This window comes from Triturus cristatus, chromosome 8 (assembly GCF_964204655.1).
Source record: "Triturus cristatus chromosome 8, aTriCri1.1, whole genome shotgun sequence".
In the NCBI taxonomy this organism is placed as follows: Eukaryota; Metazoa; Chordata; class Amphibia; order Caudata; family Salamandridae; genus Triturus; species Triturus cristatus.
Genome location: NC_140591.1, coordinates 1,230,999,620 through 1,231,017,940, shown reverse-complemented (window position 1 = coordinate 1,231,017,940; position 18,321 = coordinate 1,230,999,620). Strand labels below are relative to the sequence as shown.

General features: G+C 42.1%; 1 protein-coding gene across 2 annotated transcripts in view; it reads right to left on the bottom strand.

Annotated features, from left to right (window-relative positions):
• Window positions 1-18,321, bottom strand: part of SYTL5 (synaptotagmin like 5) — a 725,724-nt gene that overhangs the window by 59,673 nt on the left and 647,730 nt on the right. For both annotated transcript variants that reach the window (XM_085622910.1, XM_085622911.1), the window contains 2 exons: window positions 13,351-13,459; window positions 100-238 (listed from right to left, as the gene is read on the bottom strand). In XM_085622910.1, the coding sequence (XP_085479036.1) occupies window positions 100-238; window positions 13,351-13,459 (248 nt within the window). The remainder of the gene's footprint in view (window positions 1-99; window positions 239-13,350; window positions 13,460-18,321) is intronic.

The following is an 18,321-nucleotide window of genomic DNA, read 5'->3' as shown; positions in this document are numbered from 1 at the left end:
AAATGATGTATGGATTTTTGGGAAACCCGTTTTGTGAGACAGCTAAAGATGTCTCAAAGGCCAGGGCCTAAAAAGCAAAGAAGGTGTAGAAATTCTTACCCTTTCACAAATGTGTCTGAAGTTCCCCCAGACTTAACAGCTGTCAAATTTTTGGCCTCCTTTATATGCACTTCAAGCACTCCTCCACTTGGCAACGGAGCACTACTTTTCTTCAGTGATTTCTTAAAGCTCTTTTTCCCTTAAAAGAATGAGAGAAGTAGTTAAATGTTGATGATCAGCAGGCAGTAATCATTTGTGTTTAACCAACCATTGTTTATATTACTGACAGCAACTTATTTTTATATAAGCACTTTATCCAACTAATATAATCGTTATGTCACCACTATATACATAGTGCTCCCCCAAAAAAAGAATTGCCTCCTGGTTCTTATATGATAGACTTTACTATAACCTAGTATGGGTTATGTGCTGGGCTGGGGGCGGATTTTATGGGTGGGTGGTATGGAATGTGGGTAGTTCTGAGTACCCCGTATGGAACTCTATGTGAGTTTCTGTGTGAGGTTAATTTGGCAGTTGCTGCCGGGAGTTGGAGCCGATAGGTGAATAAAGCACATGCTCCTTAACGCCGTGTCTGGAGCCTCTTTTCAGTGGTAATGACCTATCGGCTTCAGCGTCCCCTGCTGTGCCTCATTCTTGCTGTGACTTGTGTCTTGCTGACGTGTCATGCTGTTTCGAGTGTTGTGTGTCCTGCTGCTCTTAATGCGGCGACCCGGCAATTTGAAGTTGGGTGTTACTGTAAAAGTGAGGTGACAAATGCAAAAAGAAAAATGCAAAAAGAACAAGTGAGGTGGGCACATAGAGGTGGGTGAATGCAGCGGAGTCTCACAACACACCGACCCTCAGGTCAGCAAGAGAGAGGAGTTGTGGAGATTTCCTCCATGATTGGGTCACACGAAAGAAAACCCCATATTACATCATCACTGTGAATAATGGAGATATCAAATTCATAGCAGATTCCGTTTACCGTTTAACGCTGATTAATGTGAAGGACTTTGGTAGGTTAGGGGACATTCAAGTGTACCAGTCATGCATAAAATGTTTTGCGTATGGGGGCAAGAGGGTAGAGGTCATAGGTAAATTTTATGCCAACTTGGAATTTGATGGAAATTCTGTTACAAGACCAATATACATTGTAAAGGAAGATGCAAATGTGTGATGTTGGGAGGAGCAGCGGGAACTTGTAATTGTTTTGGACCCCAATAATCCTGGCATGGTATTATCTAGATAGAAATTGAAGGAGGTCTTTTGTGCAAAACAAACAGCAAACCTCCCCAATTCAAGCCTGACTTGTCAATTAATGGCTGTCGAAAAGGTCAGGGATTATCCTGAGGTATTTAATGGGGATTTGGGAAAAAGCACATTTTTCCAGCATTGCATAACTCTTAAAGACGATGCAACAGCGGTTGCTTAAAAGTGCCACTAAGCTTGCAGGGTGAATTGAAACTTCCATTAGAGAGATTGTATCCTATGGGTATAATTGAGCCCATTGAGGGGTTGGAATGGTTGACCCCCCATAGTTCTTGCGGGCAAGGATGACAAGTGTGGACCTGAGGGATCTAAATTCTAATATTTGGGTGGATGAGAGTTTAAACAACAATGGGGTGACCCTGTGTCCCTCAGAACCTGGGTATGGATATATAAACAAAAAACAGTGGTTCTGTCGGGCATGCGCACTATTTCTATATAGAAGAATTATTTATTTTGCGTTAAGTTAAACAACCTCCATTAATGATATCTGAAATATTATGGAACACATAGCAAAATACAATGATACAAATTGATGAGTATTCTGTTGTTTTTAATATAAATTAAAGCATCCATATATACTCGCAAGTTTGTAAACAGGGCTGTCAAGACAAGGTGAAGTATACAGTGATGTGTACCAAAGTGACTTTTATGCTCAATAGTAGAACATGGTGCATCTATTATGTACAACGTGATTAAAACCACAGTATATACAAGGGAAAAGGATGCTGCGGGCCAGAGTATTACGACAAACACAATGACTCTGATGTTTGTACAAATTATTCATTCATTTGCACCCAGAGCCTTGCTAGATCTGGACCCTAAGCGATTGTCAACGTTTCAACCCAATCAATGCTTAATTAAGAAGTCAAGGCGGGTCTTCATCAGGACAGGTGTAGGGAAGTAGGAGATGACAGCCCTAAGTAAATCGCCTATTCAATCGTGATTAATGAGTAATCATAAAAACGTAAACAAATCCAAGTGATGCGATCAACCGTGGTCTTGCTTGCCGGCGTGGGAGATCTGCTGTAATAAATATGCAGGGATGTGCTTGGAAGAATAAATCAAAGATGCCAAACGGGGTGTGAGTCCCGGTGGAACGCTGTGGTCAATGGTAAGATGGAGTCCGAATATGATCACAAAGTGAGGCGAGTGTTTGGAATTGTATGGTCCCGTGGGTTGATTTTAAGCAAAGACAAATGCAAGTTATTTTAAGAAGGGGTAGATTATTTGGGTCATCATGTATCTAATAGGGGAATTGAACCCAAAGTGAAGGTCCTAAAAGCCATTCAAAGGGCGCCAAAACCCAAAGACAAAGACCAGCCTCGCTCATTCCTTGGTTTAGTGGTGTATTATGCCAAATCTATCAATACCTTTTCAGACAAAACAGTGTGTCTCCAGAAGCTTCTAAAAAAAGTGTTAGGTATATGCGGGATGAGAAATGTGAGAAAATTAATCAAGAAGGAGATTGTGCGAACCCAATCCCTTAAACCGTTTGACATAATTTGCATATCATCTCCACCGATGTGAGCAATGTAGGACTCGATGCCGTGCTTATGCAAAAAAGGGGCGAGGGGTGTGAGGAAACCATAGGTTTCCCTTACAGAACTTTAAGAGGAGCTGACGTCACATATTCAACAACAGAGAAAGAAGCCGTGGCTTTGTGGTTGGGAGTGCAACACTTTAGGAACTATTTGTGGGGAATTTTTGTTTAGGACGGATCCCAAACCATTGGTTGATCTTTTCACCAAAAAAGGGGGTGGAAGAACTACTCCGCATATTGCCAAATGAGTTTCATTACAAGTTGGAATATGTGGCAGGGGCCAAGAATTATGTGACTGGTTGTTTGTCTAGATTACCACTGGAGGAGAGTGAGGAATGTGACATAACATTGGATGAGCTAAAGATAGTGTGCACTGTATGTTCAGAGGATGACACTATGAAAGGAGTGGCTGGAGGCAGTGTCAGACAACAAGGAGCTTCAGGATGTGGAAAACTTTTTGCGACTGGTTGGCCCAACAACAAAGATACACCTGGTGTATTGATCCCTTACAGAAAGGTCTGCCCACCATTGGGGGCTTTATGCACAGAGGTGGACAATTGGTAGTTCTAGGGAGCCTGTGCAGAAGAGCTCTGGATCTATCCCACAAAGGACATCTTGAAATTTGCGATATGAAGTGTAGAGTAAGGGAGGATGTGTGGCCTGGGGCAGGCAAAGCTATTGAACATTATGCCCAGGAATGCTACATGTGTGACCTTAGTGACAATTTGAAAGCAACATGTCCCTCTCCGGTCGACCCTGTCATGGTTAAAAACATACATTGGTGTAAGGTAGCATTTGAGGGCTGGACCCTTTGGAGTTGCAGGTGGCTCACTTAAGTAAGCTCTAGTTTTAGTGGACTATGGGGCATATTTACAAGGAACTGGCGTAAGGCAGCGTCACAAATCATTTTGCTGTGCTGCCCTACCCCAATGCAAAAGGACAGGAATGCACCATATTTACAAGGTCCAGTGCAATCCTGCCCTTTCAGTCAGCGCCGACGCACATTTTACAACTGTGCACCAATATTGGCACCCTTGCATCATGATGCAAGGGTGTCTGTGTTGTTGTCACAATTGTCTTTCTGTAGGAATGTGCAAATTTCTGCAGAACAACAATCACGAGGGGCGTTTTCCTCTTTCTACGTTTGCTGCAGAATGCAGCACACATGGGAAGGGGAAAAAAGGAAGAAAAATTGTGAACATTTGTCCTTGTTACGCCTGCTCTAGGGAAGCTCACGGTTTTGGCGTTACCCCAGGTTTACCTCATGATGTAAATCTGGGGAAGCACCAAATTCCATGAGAGTTGAGTGGGAACACCCACAGCAACACCCATAGAATGCCTCTTTCATGCAGAGTAAGGCAAGGCAGCGACTTGCGCTGCTTCGCCTTACTCCATAGCTACAAGGCCATGAAAAGCCACGCAGGGTGGCTTTACGTGGTCTTGTAGATATAGCTAAGCCCCGAGCACCACTGAAACATCACAAAAAGTGATGTTACAGTGTCGCACAGGGCTTGTAAATATGCCCCTATGTGATTAAGTGGCCTGAAGTGAAGTTTGTGGACAACATAAATTCAGGAGCAATTATTACATTCTTCAGGGAAGTATTCTTAAGAGAGAGATTCCCTGAAGAATTAGTGACTGATAATGGCATGCAGCTTGTATTCACGGAAATGGAAAGCATTTCCTGAACAAATCTGGCATAAAACACATCCTAACTTCATTATACCTTCCCCATAGTAATGGTTTAGTCGAAAGACTAAATCGAGTCATTAAGGACCAGTTGCAACTGGCTTTTGTCAATGGGTTGCACTGGAAGGAGTTGACTGAGGAAATGCTATGGGTCGTGAAAACAACCTCTCACATAAGTACAGGAATATCCTTGTTTACATTACTAGAGATAGGATCGCAGAATCCAAACTAAACAAATATTAGATGTTTACAAAAGCCATTGATTTGGAAAAAGTGGATGTAAGAACTACAGTACAGAGCAAATATAGTACTGTGGATAATCGACACAGAAACTTACCTGTTCAGATTGCGGAATGGGTACGGATCAAGAGGCATGATTTTCTTTGTTCGCATGGATTTGTGTCGGTTTTTTGCACCCTTTCATGTGAAAGGTGTGAAAGATCACATGGTTTTATGAGAAAACAGCAAAACGTGGAACAAGTGCTTTGTCTCAGTGGTGCCTGAATTCAAAGCTGAGAATGTTGGCAGCAAAATGGCTGTACAATCAGACTCTGTGTTTGTTTACAATTAGAGTGTTCCATGCAGAGTAAGATCAAGTCCAGGGATGTTTAAAGATTATGCCATGTATTAAACATATCCTTACTGAGTTCTGTATACCTATGCATATTTTGATTTCAGCAGTTAGTATCCTTGAACTTATGAAAATTTCTGTATGTTCTTCTTTCATGTTACACTATATGTTTTGTATGGATTATTTTACTTGCCATGTAAGCATCTGTCCGTTGCATGTAGTGCTGTAGATTCACATGCTCTGTGTACTCCTGCCATCTAGTGTTTGGTCAGGAGTTGTGCAAATTGTTTTTCTTTTAAGAAGTCTTTCGATTCACAGAAACGAGTGACTCATCCCCTCGGTTATACTGTGCATGGGCATCAACTCCTTTGTTAAATTGTTTTCCCACAGGCAGGTGAGGAAGGAGTGTAGAGAGTGTGTAACAACAAAGATGTCCATACTAAATGTAAATGTATCCTATAACTATGTAATGTAACTACAACTGCCACAGGTGTCCGGGGAGAAGGGAGGGCGCATGTGAATCAACAGCACTACATGCCACAAATAGATGCTTACAGGGTAAGTAACATAATCCGTTCAACGGCATGTGTGACTGTAGATACACATACACTTCATAGACTGTAAAGCAGTCCCTCCTTAGAAGTAATCTGACAAGCTAGCCTGTAGGAGTTACAGTTGTTTGGAAAAGGGTACGTAACACTGCCTGACCTACACTGGCTTGTTGGCATGCTTAAATGTCCACACAATAGTGTTTGGTAAATGTGTGTGGGGTAGACAATGTAGCTGCTTTACAAATGTCAGCTATGGGAATATTTCCTAAAAAGGCCATAGTAGTTCCTTTTTTATGAGTGGAGTGTGCTCTGGGAGTGACTGGTAAAGTTCTTTTGGTCTTAATGTAGCAAGTTTGAAAAAATTTGACTATCCATCTGGTTATGCCTGATTTGAATAAAGGGTTGCCTTATGAGGTGGAGAAAAGACTATAAAGAGTTTCTTTGTGTTCCTGAAAGTTTTAGTTCTATCTATGTAGAACATGAGTTCTCTTTTTACATATAGGGTATGGAGAGCTCTTTCTGCTACTAAATCGGGGTTAAGAAAAAACACAGGGAGCTCAATGGATTGATTGATATGAAACTGAGAGACTACCTTAGGTAGGAATTTAGAATTAGTACGAAGAACCAGTTTGTATTTGAAAGGATGGTTCCTCTAAGGCTAGAGCCTGGACAGGTCCGGACTGGGAACCGAAACCGGCCCTGGCAAACTGCTTGGCTGGGCCCCCCTGAGGGGTAGAGGGGTGCAGGCGAGCGGTTTGCTACGGCCGTTTCCATCCGATTTTATTACAGGGGCCAATTTATCCGACCCCCGGTAACAAAAATGGCCGACAGGGGACCAAAACTGGCCCCTACGCTGGTGGCCCACCGGGGAAACGCCTAGTGCCCGCTGCGGCCAGTCCAGCCCTGAGCCTGGACTTCTCTAACATGTCTGTGTGCGATAATGGCAACTTAGAATTCCACTTCCATAAAAGAAATTGAAGGGGGCATGAGTGAGGCTTAAAGGGGGACTCATAAATCTGGTTATAACAATGTTAAGTTTCCAAATGGGTGCTGGAGAAACCATAGAAGGAATGACTCTTTTGAGACTTTCCGCCTTCCATAAAAGCCTTAGAGACTGGGACTTTGAACAGTGAGAGATGCTGTTTGTGTTGGAAATAGGCAGCCATTGCAGCAAGGTGTAACCTAATGGAGGTGTAGGTTAAATTAGTATTTTAGCAGATAATGTCTTGCACCGTTGCTTTCATTGGTGGTAGTAAACAAAACATTTCCATTTTGCATCATAACATGCCCTAGTAGTGGGTTTGCGTGCTTGTTTGAGAGTGTTGATACATTCTTCAGGTAGATTAAGATATCCAAACTCTATGACCTTAGGAGCTAAATTGCTAAATTGACAGCTTTAGGGTCTGGGTGTCTGATTTGTCCTTTGTGAGAAGGTTGGGGATCTTCTTGTGAGGAACCACTGAGAGATCTAACAGTGTTGTGAACCAGTGCTGACATGCCAAGTGAGAGCTACTAGGATCATGGTGAAAGATGGTTGCCTGAGTCTCCGTACCAGAGAGGGAATGAGAGGGATAGGTGGAAAACCATAGGCCAGGGGTTCCCAAACTGTGCGCCATAGCTCCCTGGGGAGCCGTCAAACCTATCCAGGGGAGCCGCACACCAAGCACTTTAATGTATTTAATGTTGAAGGGTCTGTTGGCTTCAGATAAAGTAATTAGACTTAAATGCATGATGTCGATGATTTGTAAGTGATATGCCTAAAGCTGTAAACATAGTACTTAATTGATGGCATGTTGAGGGAGATGACCTCCATATTTCACTGGATCCCCATGTTCCAACACTCCCAAAGTAAGCGGAAGATGCTGGATTAATTTTGTTAGACTCGTTAATAGTTTTGTTTTTTTCCAAATGCATTTTACACCAATGCAAGTTATCAGGAAAGTACAGTTGTCCTGTCTATTGAACACACTAAGTATTATTAAGTGTTGACATTTGTACTTGAAAACATAGGTACTTCCAGTACACATTTCTTTCAGTACACACACATTTCCAGACAGGCCTGCTCTCTCCTTGAGCACAGGTAAGTAAAACACCTTATACGGCATAATGCCAACATTTGGAAGCAAGAGAGAGGGACATTAAAAAAAAATCTGAAGGATTTATTTTACTTTCATTGATTTGGAGGCAATTTTAGATAGGAGGCAGCAAAAATAATGCTGTATGTGGTTTAAAAAAATCATGAGTCACCCTGCTGAGACAGGTGTGTTGGCACGTATGACATGGGTAGAAATGAAAGAGCGTGCAAATATTCTTCAAGTGCAGAAACACTTTGGCAATAGGGCCTACATGCATAAGGTTGCTATCTAGCAGTGTAAGTGGGGAAAAAAAGTTTGAGAGGGTACTCTTAAAAAGTAGTGGGCAAAGAAGGGTAACCAGGAATATTTTATTAGAGGAATCACCTTAGTAATACGATACACCCTCTGTATATGATTATAATACCTTCATCAGCTTCATCCCAATTATTTTCAAGGAGAAAAATGCAAGTACTCCCGAGGCTGGGCATACATCCACCCCACCCTCCAAAAAAAGTGAGAAGCCATAGGAAATGGCCAATGGGTCATGGGAGCCGCGGGTCGAAAAAGTTTGGGAACCACTGGCATAGGCAAATATTCCTGACCAACTCACTCATAGTGCGTTGCTCTTGGATAGTGGGTGTGGGTACCTGGAGGCGAAGTCTGAGCATTTTGTGTTTTCGGCTGTGGCGAAAAGGTCTATTTGAGGAAAACTCCACTTCTGATAGTTGGGAAGGAGGACTTGTGGGCGGAGTTCCCACTTGTGGGCCTGTTGCTGCAGCCTGCTGAGGAAGTCTGCAAAATTGTTGTCTGCCCCTGGCACATATTCCACCAAGAGATTGATGTGATGGTGAAGAACCCAGTTCCATATGGTCTGTAACAGCTGTGATAGATAAGAGGGCTTCCCCCCTCCTGCTTTTGCAAACAATACATGGATGTCATATTGTCTGTCTGGATTAGGACAACCTTGTGAGATAGATGCAGAAGGAAAGCTTTTAGTGCTAGGAAGATTGCCTAAAGCTCCAAGTAGTTGATGTGTAAGGATTAATGTTTGGCATCACACAGACCTTGTACTGTGAAGTCCTTTAGATGGGCACCCCAACCCATCTCCAATGCGTCTGTTGTGAGAGTGAAGTGGGGAACAGGGTCCAGAAAAGTGCTTCCTTGTAGCAGATTGTTGGTGTTCCACCATTGCATAGAACGATAAGTGCGGCTGTCAATCATCACTAGATACACAAGGTGACCCTGTGATTGAGACCACTGGTGAGCTCGGCATTGCATCAGGGGACGCAAGTGCAACCTCGCGTATGAAACTATTGCATTCCAAGAGGCCATCATTCCTAGCAGAGGCATGACTGTCTGAACTGTGAGAGTTCAGTTTGGCTAGAACTGAGGTAGAGTTACCTGAAAGCTCTGAATTCAGTCGGATTGGGATAAACTAATCCAAACTGTGTGTTAAGCATTGCCCCTAAGTAACGTTGAATTTGGAGAGGTTGAATATGAGTCATGGGGAAAAAAAAATTGTGAACCCTAATCTGTGAGGTAGATTCACTGTCAGTTGAGTGTACTGTTGACACTGAAGGTGGTTACTGGCTTTGATGAGCCAATCGTCCAGGTATGGAAATACATGAATGTTTTGTCTGCATGGATGTGCTGCAACTACTGCCAAGCATTTTGTGAAAACTCGAGGTGCAGTGGTCACCCTAAAATGACAGAACTTTGAATTGGTATTGTTCACTTTCTATGACAAATCTGAGGTATTTGCAGGGTGTTTTGGTAAATGAAAATAGGTTTCCTTTAGGTCCAGTGTTGCCATAAAGTTGCCCTGTTGAAGAAGTGGAATAACATCCTGTAGAGTAACCATATGCAAATCTTCTGACACGATGTATTGTTTCAGGGGTCGGAGATCTAAGATCAGTGTTAGCGACCTTTCTTTTTCATGAATTAGAAAATAGAGTTTAGCCCTAGTCCCTGCTGTAGAAGTGGAACAGGTTCTATATCCCCTTTGAGAAGGAGAGCTTTAATTTCTTGTTTGAGAAGTGTTAGATGATCTTGTGACAACCTGTGAGCGTGAGGTGAGATATTGGTTAGTGTAGAAATGACCCATGTTGGATAACAGCTAGTATCCATTGGTCTGTGATAATGGATTCCCAGACTGGGTGGAAATATTGTAGTCTGCTCCCGACAGGTGCAGAGTTGTCGGGGGTAAGGACTGGGTAGTCACTGCTTGGTAGTGGGTGTTCCTCCATGTGTGGAGGCACCCATCCCCCTTGCTTTGTTGTTTCCCCTCTAAAAGGATCTCAAAAGTAGCCCTTACTCTAGGTGGACTGACCTTGTTTTTATATAGCGGTGGAGGTGTCTGAAGTGGTGGATTTGAATGCAACCCTTTAGCCTGAGCAACAAAAGGATCCTCTGGGATCTGTGGTTTGTAATGCTCCCATGGCTTCAGCTGTGTCAGTGTCATTTTTCATTTTATCAAGGGTAGTGTCTACTAGTGGCCAAAAATGGTGCTCTTTGTCAAAAGGCATATTAAGTACTACCTGCTAGAACTCTGGTTCGAAACCAGAATACCTAAGCCATACATATCGTCTGCGGACAACCCTAGAGCGATAGCCGCTGCATCTAGTGTGCATCGGATGGAGTTGTTGGTGATGGCCTAACCTTCTGTGAGAATTTGTTGACCCCTTTTGTGGTGTTCCTATGGGAGGTACTGTAGCAGTCCTTCTATCTCATCCCAATGGGCTTTGTCATAGGGGGCCGGAATGGCTTAACAATTGGCAATATGCCAATGATTAGCTGCCTGTGCTGAAACTCTTTCCCCAGCTGCATCTATTCACATGCTTTCATGGTGGAGTGTCCCCAGTAGTCTTGCTATTAGCTCTTTTCAAACCAATGTGGCAACTATGGAGTCAGGTGGGACTTGACCCAGGTAAAAAGTGGGTCCGAATGAGCTGCCTTAAATTTTTTGTCCACCAGAGGGGTGATAACTCGGGCATCGACTGGCTCTTTAAAAATGTCATCTGCATGCCTCTCCATGCCAGGAAGTGTGGGTAAATACTGGGTGTCCCTATATGTGGAAGACTGGTTGTCGAACAAAAAATCCTGCTCCAGGGATTCTTTGTGAAGCTCAACACTGTGCAATGCAGCTGCCCTAGCAATGACTTGTTGGAGAGGCGTGACATCTTCTGGAGGGGAGGGACGAGTGGGATATAGATCCGTATAGTTGGGGGTCAGGATCCCCTAATGGCACTCGTAACCATCCATCATCTGTACCAGGTACCCCTGTAGGTGTAGCATCAAGTGGGCCATGTGCTGGAGATGTAGAAGGTAAACGAGGGGGTGGAGATGGGGGTGGAGATGGTGGTGGAGGAGGAGGCTGATGTGTAGGACTGTTGGCCTTGTCCTTCATCTTTCTCTTTTGAGGGATAGGGCTGTCCAGTGCTTTTCAGAAGGACAGCTTTTTCTTTTGTGATGAACAAGCAAGGATCCATCCTGTCCCTTCCTGGATCTGAATTTTCTGTTGTCTAATTTTCATTTTCTTGAGAATGGGTTCGACCGAAGACATGGAAGCCAATAAAGATTTACAGGTTTTTGGACCTGTAATTTTCAGTCTGAGGGTTTCAGTATGGAACTGAATTTTTTGGTCGGCAAAAAGGTAGAAGTGGTCGGTTGCAGGCTCAATCCCGAAGGTCAGTCTCGGTCCAAAGTGGTCAATGCCGAAGGCTTGGCCTTGTTATCAGTTTTTGTGGCAGGGTGTTCGAAACAATCTTTCTGATCCAGCCATGGCCCGTAGGCAGTGGTGGTCTGGCGACCTCTTATGAAGATGTTTGGAGGCGTGCTTGGGTGCAGGGTCAAGGGTAAATTGTACTCAGGCACTGACCAGATGGAAGACTATGCATCTCTATATCTATTTTGACATTGGAGCCAGAACTTTCTTCAGGGAAGCTGAATTGTCCGAGCCTGGCTCCTCCAGGGCATGTTCCTCGCCAAAAATGTCAGGGTGTCATCTCCACTTCTACGAGACATTTCCAACTGATGCGCCCTTCGATCCCAAAGGGTTTTCTTGGACAGAAAAGACTTACATGAGTCACAGTCGGGCCTCACGAAGGTCTGGTGAAATATTCAAGTTGCACATGAGGTGTTGGTCTGTGTGTGGATATTTCAGGTGGCAAAGCGGGCAAAATCTAAAAGGTGTGCATTCCACCAGAAGGACATTCTCAATGGAAACAAGTAAACGCTGGAGTAGGCCCCAAAGGAAGGTCAGTCAAAGCCCAAACTGATGAAATTCAAGAGCAGCGCAGAAGTGGAAAGCGCGATTGAAAAAATACCAGAAAGTCGTACCTAACTGAGTCAACACAGGGAGCAGAGGCACACACATCTGAACCCACCAGCAGAGAGAAAACAATCTAATGAAGGAGTTGATGCCGATACACAGTATCACAGAGAGGAGGAGTTCCTCAGTCTTGTGACTTGAAAGATTTCTTTTAATAAAAACAACTTGCACAACTCCGGACCCAACACTAGATGGCAGGAGTATGTAGAGCTTTTTTATCTAAAGCCGCACATTCCATCAAACATTTTGCTTTCTTTAAATTGTTAATCCATTTTATTTTTGTGAAGGAAGGAGGGTGTTGGGTTATGTGCTGGGCTGGGGTTGCATTGGAATGGTGGGTGGTGTAATGTGTGGGTTTTTCTGAGTTCCCTGCGTGGAACTCTGTGTGAGGTTCTGTGTGAGGTTCATGTGGCAGTTGCTGCCAGGCGTTGGAGCCGTTAGGTGAATACAGCACATGCTCCTTACCACCGTGTCTGGATTCTCTTTTCACCTATTCATGGGAACTAATTTTGTAGACCTCGTAATGATGAACGTCTATGTATATTTTGCAAGTTTTAAACCTTTGACCATCACCTTACATTCAGATCAAAACAGCAGGTGTTCATTTCAGTGAGCTAATTTGACAAACTTACAAGTTAATGTAAAAGGAACATATAATGCATTTTGTAGTACAGATTCTATCAAAACAGCTATTGTTAATTTTTTTTAATGAGGTGCGCTTTCTAGTCATATTTTTAACAAATATGACAACGTAAGGCAGTGACTTTAAATAAGGTCTTTACAATCAGGTAAGATTAATTTGTGTATACATATTTCAGATTCTTCAGGTAAACTGTATTTGCTGGAATTTGTCTGGATATCCCAACAAAAGCAAGGACGTCTATCGATAATGTTTGTACAGATCCTTATAACTTATTGGGGTCCATATTACACATACTGTTGTGGACGTGCAGCAGGTGTTTGCACCGCAGGTAATTTTGTTGATACAGAGAGGAGGGCGTGCAGAGGCCTCTCTAGCCCTGCTATAAGGACATCGCAGAACAACGTTTTGGTGTGATCACAGGGGGGTGTTCCCTAATGTGCTTGGCTGGGGTGGCCCCATACAAATAAGAGAATGCCTCTGCACCTACGCTGCATTACAGGTGCAGGGAAACAGAAACTGTGTGCCACATAGGAGGTGGTGCAAAGTCAGGGCACACAGAAAGTGGCATCATGGAAGAGGGGAGTGGTGTCTCAGTACCTTCCAAGACATCTCCTCAGATTATTCCAATTGGAATGCACTTTACCTTGTGATTGGTCAAGTGGAAGAGTAAGGTTCTTCTCTGGGGGACGGTAATGTAAACTGATAGTCAACTCTCCTTTATACTGAGGAATGACGTCAGCTGGAACATCCACCTGAGGAAACAGAGAGAAGAAAAACAGCTGACATGGCAGATGGGCTCACTATTCCTTATAGTTACATAGTGCCTAGAACAAACAGTATTTAAAATCTAATTGGTTGAGATCTTTGAAGTCCCTTTCAATTGTGTGGAGCTGTGTGTTAGGTTACGTGAAGTTTGCATCTCAATATGTCCATAAATAACACGCTTCACAATGAAGGGGACCGAAAGCAGCATGCATTTGTTTGCAGATCAATGTAACACCAGGAATCATCCTGTTTCTTTATCTTAGATCATACAACCTACAAATATTTGTCTCATAATAAAACTGTGATAAAATGATACAACATTTGTTTGTCAGATCTCCAGTGGCTGTAAAATGCATGAGATTTTGGGAAACCATTAACAAAATGTAAATATACACTTTTTACAGTGATGCATGCCTGGCATTAAAATAATTATTTGCGGTAAAATGCATGGATTATCATGTAATCCTATGAAATATCAGAGGAGGCTGTTGGTGACCCTTGTATGTCTGAACAATGGCTAATCCACCAAAACATATCTCAAGCTATCTTCAATTAGAGAACCTTAACCTCATTTGGTATAAAATGGTGGGCAATACTGGAATCCTACATGCCAGGACTCTCAAGGTACGTCTCCTACCAAACAAGACAGAAAATGTTATGACAACAGATTTCAAGGACAGAGAATCAATTACCAAAAATCACAGATGATGATTTTCCTAATTAACATCACCTTAACTACCATCCCACTTTGTCACAAAACATCTCCTATAACATTAATGGTGTTTGCATCTCTTAGTTTGTCTCTGACACACTTCAACACAAACATGGGGCCAGAAGTATCACATTTTAACACAATGCAACACAGCAAGACAACTTGCTGCACTGTGTGAAAGGGAAAGAGCAGGAATGCACCATATTTAACATTATATGGTGTATTCCTGTCCTCTCCTTGTGCAGGCTCACAAGGTTCTGCCTTGCAACAACGCAGATACCCTTGCAACATGGTGCAAGGGTGCCTGCGTTGTAGGCAGGATTGTTCTCGCGCAGGAGAGGAAACCGTCCCGCACAAAAACAATGCTTAGAGGGTTTTCTTCCTTCTACGTGTGCTGCAGAATGTAGAACACATATTTCTCTTCATTATGCCTCCCCTGGGAAGGCGTAGTATGTTGACACATTTCCAGGTCTACCACTCACGGCAAATGTGGGTATGTCCCAAAATCGATTAGTGGGTGCAAGGAAACTCCCACACTCCTTGTATGGAACACCTCCCTGGAGCAGATTAATGTAAGGCAGCGACTTTTGCTGCCTTTTCTTACTCCAGATTTACCAAACACCACAGGGCCATGCAACATGGGCTTGTGTTGCTTGGTAAATCTGACTTTTGTGTTGCACTGTAAATCGGACTTTAGTGTTGCGTTTCCCTTGTGTTACCTTGCGTGATGCAAGGGCAATGCAACATTATGATAAATCTGGCCCCCCTTATCTTTAACACTGTCCCTTCTCCCAATACAAACACCTATCATAACAGTTTTTGCAGCCTCCAATCCTAACCACAAAACCTGTACCTTTCAGTAAAACCAAACTCTTGCCCTTTTCCTAGTGCCACCAGAAAATCACAATCATTCACCAGACCCAATCCATTATGCTTTCACAGTACATGGCTCACATTAACACCTGTAACTCACAGCGCATACCCTACCACAAGCACATATTATAGTCAGCACATTTACTTGAACTGCCATTCTTCCATCACAGTGTACAGCCTGCAATACCCTTGGAGCAACGCAATTTTAACTCCTCTCTTGCACGTCACAAAAATTGATTTATATATGCACATTTGACATTATTATCACTCTGTACCTTAACTTTTTGTTAATGTGTGTGAAACATTTAAACATATTAATGAAACGTATTCACGGTAGTGACTAAAGATGTATATACGTGTGCTCTAATGTTCAGTTTAAAAAAAAAAAAGTACTTTTTATTCACGTTTTACTCTTACACTCATGCACATGCATAACCATGTATTGGAAATGCACATTAAATGGTTAACCAAAGTTTGCCTGACTGCAGGCCTCGGTTGACCCTCATTTTGCTGTGCCAGCATGTTTTCTCTTTTCCTTGCATGTTTATTATCATGATTTCGTGAGTTAGAGAAAGGCTTATTGTCTGTATTAGACTGCTGACAGAGAGGCCTGGAGGTAAGAACTCGGCAGTAAGGTGGAGAAACAACTTTCGAAAGAGGCCTTCTGTTCATCATGTACCAGGATGGCAAGGTGTTCAAGGTTGAGAACTGAAGTCTCAGCTCGATGCGTTGGGAAATTTAAGTGATGTTGCAGATGCACTCAAGTAGTAACTTTATTGGCTCCTGGTGGTGTAAAGGAGATAAGGACGTTTCTGAATCTCCTGTAACTTTTAAATTGGTGTTCACACAGTTAGTGACCAGAAAGATTCCCTTTAGACTTCAAGGGGTACAGACCTCTTATGCTCGCTTATTCTTACAAGTGTGAAGCTTTACGCTAAACACGTCTTTCCTTTTTCCAAAGACTTCTACTGGAGTCTGATCATGCTGACACATTCTGTGCTCCTGAATTAGAGACCCTTGATAGATGACCATATATCTGCTCTATCTTTAGGAGAGAGAAGGGAAGTTTCTTTGTGGGACACTTGTTTGCTTTAATTTGTGTTTAAACAATTGTGATTATCACAATTCGATGTATTTCTGTTGTGCCTCAACCTACTACGATATTTCAGCTTATGTATTGTATTGCTGCATTTATTGAACTTACTTTTGGTTTGCATATATACTGGATTTATTGATAATCCAAAATAAAACCCGTTAACTATATTCACTGATTCCTGTTCCTTATTGTGGAGTAACTTTGGCTTCACAAGTTGGAATTGTATTGTTGATGTCTTCTACCTTTCTATGCTTCACATCAGCTAACAAAGGTCCATATGACCAATGGTGAAAAACGTTGCGACTTGACTAAGAGATTATGTTGTAAGGCCCAGTGCTCCATCACCCTCTTTATCGAAACACAACCCTTGAAGCTCCCTCCTCCAGCATCAGTCAGCATACAATATCCGAAAACATGGAGCACACAATGACTCCATTGTGCTCACAGTTCTCATCTTGATCACCCCCAGTCTGAAATACTCCACCCATCCAAGCCACAGCAAGTTTAGGTACATTAAAGAACGATGCAGAGCAGGAAATATTGGCACAGAAGCAATTCACATTGTTCCATTTTAGATTCCAGATGGATGCTATCCAGACCCTTTTCCAATGTATTGATTAACAACCACAAAAAAATTAAAATCACAATATTAGAAGAAAGAAATATATATATATATATCATTATATATATAGATATATCTGTCTATCTATATGTATATAGATAGATACATATAGATATTTATGAGTGTGAGAGACAACAGAAAAATACTGTGCCTTTAGTTTGTCACCAGGAGGTATTATCCATGAGACGGAGAGACTACTAGGGAATAAAAGTTGGTAATTGGGTCATTTTATTGCATGTCTAGATCAGTGTTTTCCAAACTGTGGGTCGCGAAACATTGATTGGTTGTGAGCTCATTTTCAGTGAGTTGCAAAAGTCAGAGCAATAAATAGAGATGCCCTTCAATTCTCTGTGTAACTTGTCCAATTTGCTGGTGATTCAAAGACTAACCTGAAATGCCAGGCTGATTTAATGCAAAGTGAGATGAGTTTTTAAAGTGAATTATGTGACAATGTAGGATGTTGTTTTTGCAAAACACAACAAAATGTAAACACCTATACACTAAATGAATGCATCCATCAGTTAAAAAAGCAAAAATGTAGCACTTTTTTTGTAATTCTGAAGTGTGCTTAAACAGAGCTTTTAATTGGATCAAAATAACTGAAGACACTTATGGATGCACAAATGATAAATATTCACACAAATCCGTTTTCCACACATTATCATTTGTGTGCTGTAAAGGTTTATCAGTATAACTGTATGTCTGTTTAAACTTAGTGGCCATTTTCATGGAAAATGTGCTGTCTGTAAATGACAATGCCCTACTACATGATGCTTTAGTTACATTCAAAATTTGCCCGGCCTCATGTCAATTAAAGGTAGACGGATCTTGAAAGTTAGTTGGTCTAAAAAGTAGATGGTGGTTCTAAAAAGTTTGGGAACCACTGGTTTAGATCATTTTGGCTTGTGCTTCATGGGAGCGTGAGCACCATGGCATTATATGGAGATGGGAAGCTATCCAGTAAGGTTCAGTAGGTTGTTGGGGGGTGTCCTCCTGGTGTCCTTCTATGTGAGTGGAAAACTTGGAAAGAACTACCACTGCCCCCGCAGACAAAACCACCAAATTTAGATTAGCTGAAGATGTCTGTAGATCTGGATATTTTGTCTCTCTGTATCTGCTGGCTCTGCAACACTGACTATGAGAGGCAAGTGGGTGGGATCACATTTGTGAGGATCAGGCTTCCAAGAAAATCCAGTCTGGCTTCCTATCTATATTGAGGATATTCAGGCAGAATATCAAGTTGGAAATGTTGACTTACACAAATATCGAGTTGGAAATATAGTGGCAGAAATATACCCAGCACAAATATCGTGGTCAAGAAAATCGAATTTAAGGTAAGAAATATTGTTTAAAAAAAAAAATAGAAGTCATTAATATCGTTTGCAAAAATATAGTTCTTTAAAATATCGATTTTATATTTCGTTTTATGTGTTTTAGTTTATATTTTAAATGTATGTGATGTATGTTTTTGTGTATAAGTATTGTTTATGTTTTTTATTATATGTGTTACATTTTTAGTAGTTATCAATTTTATTTTAAGTAAATT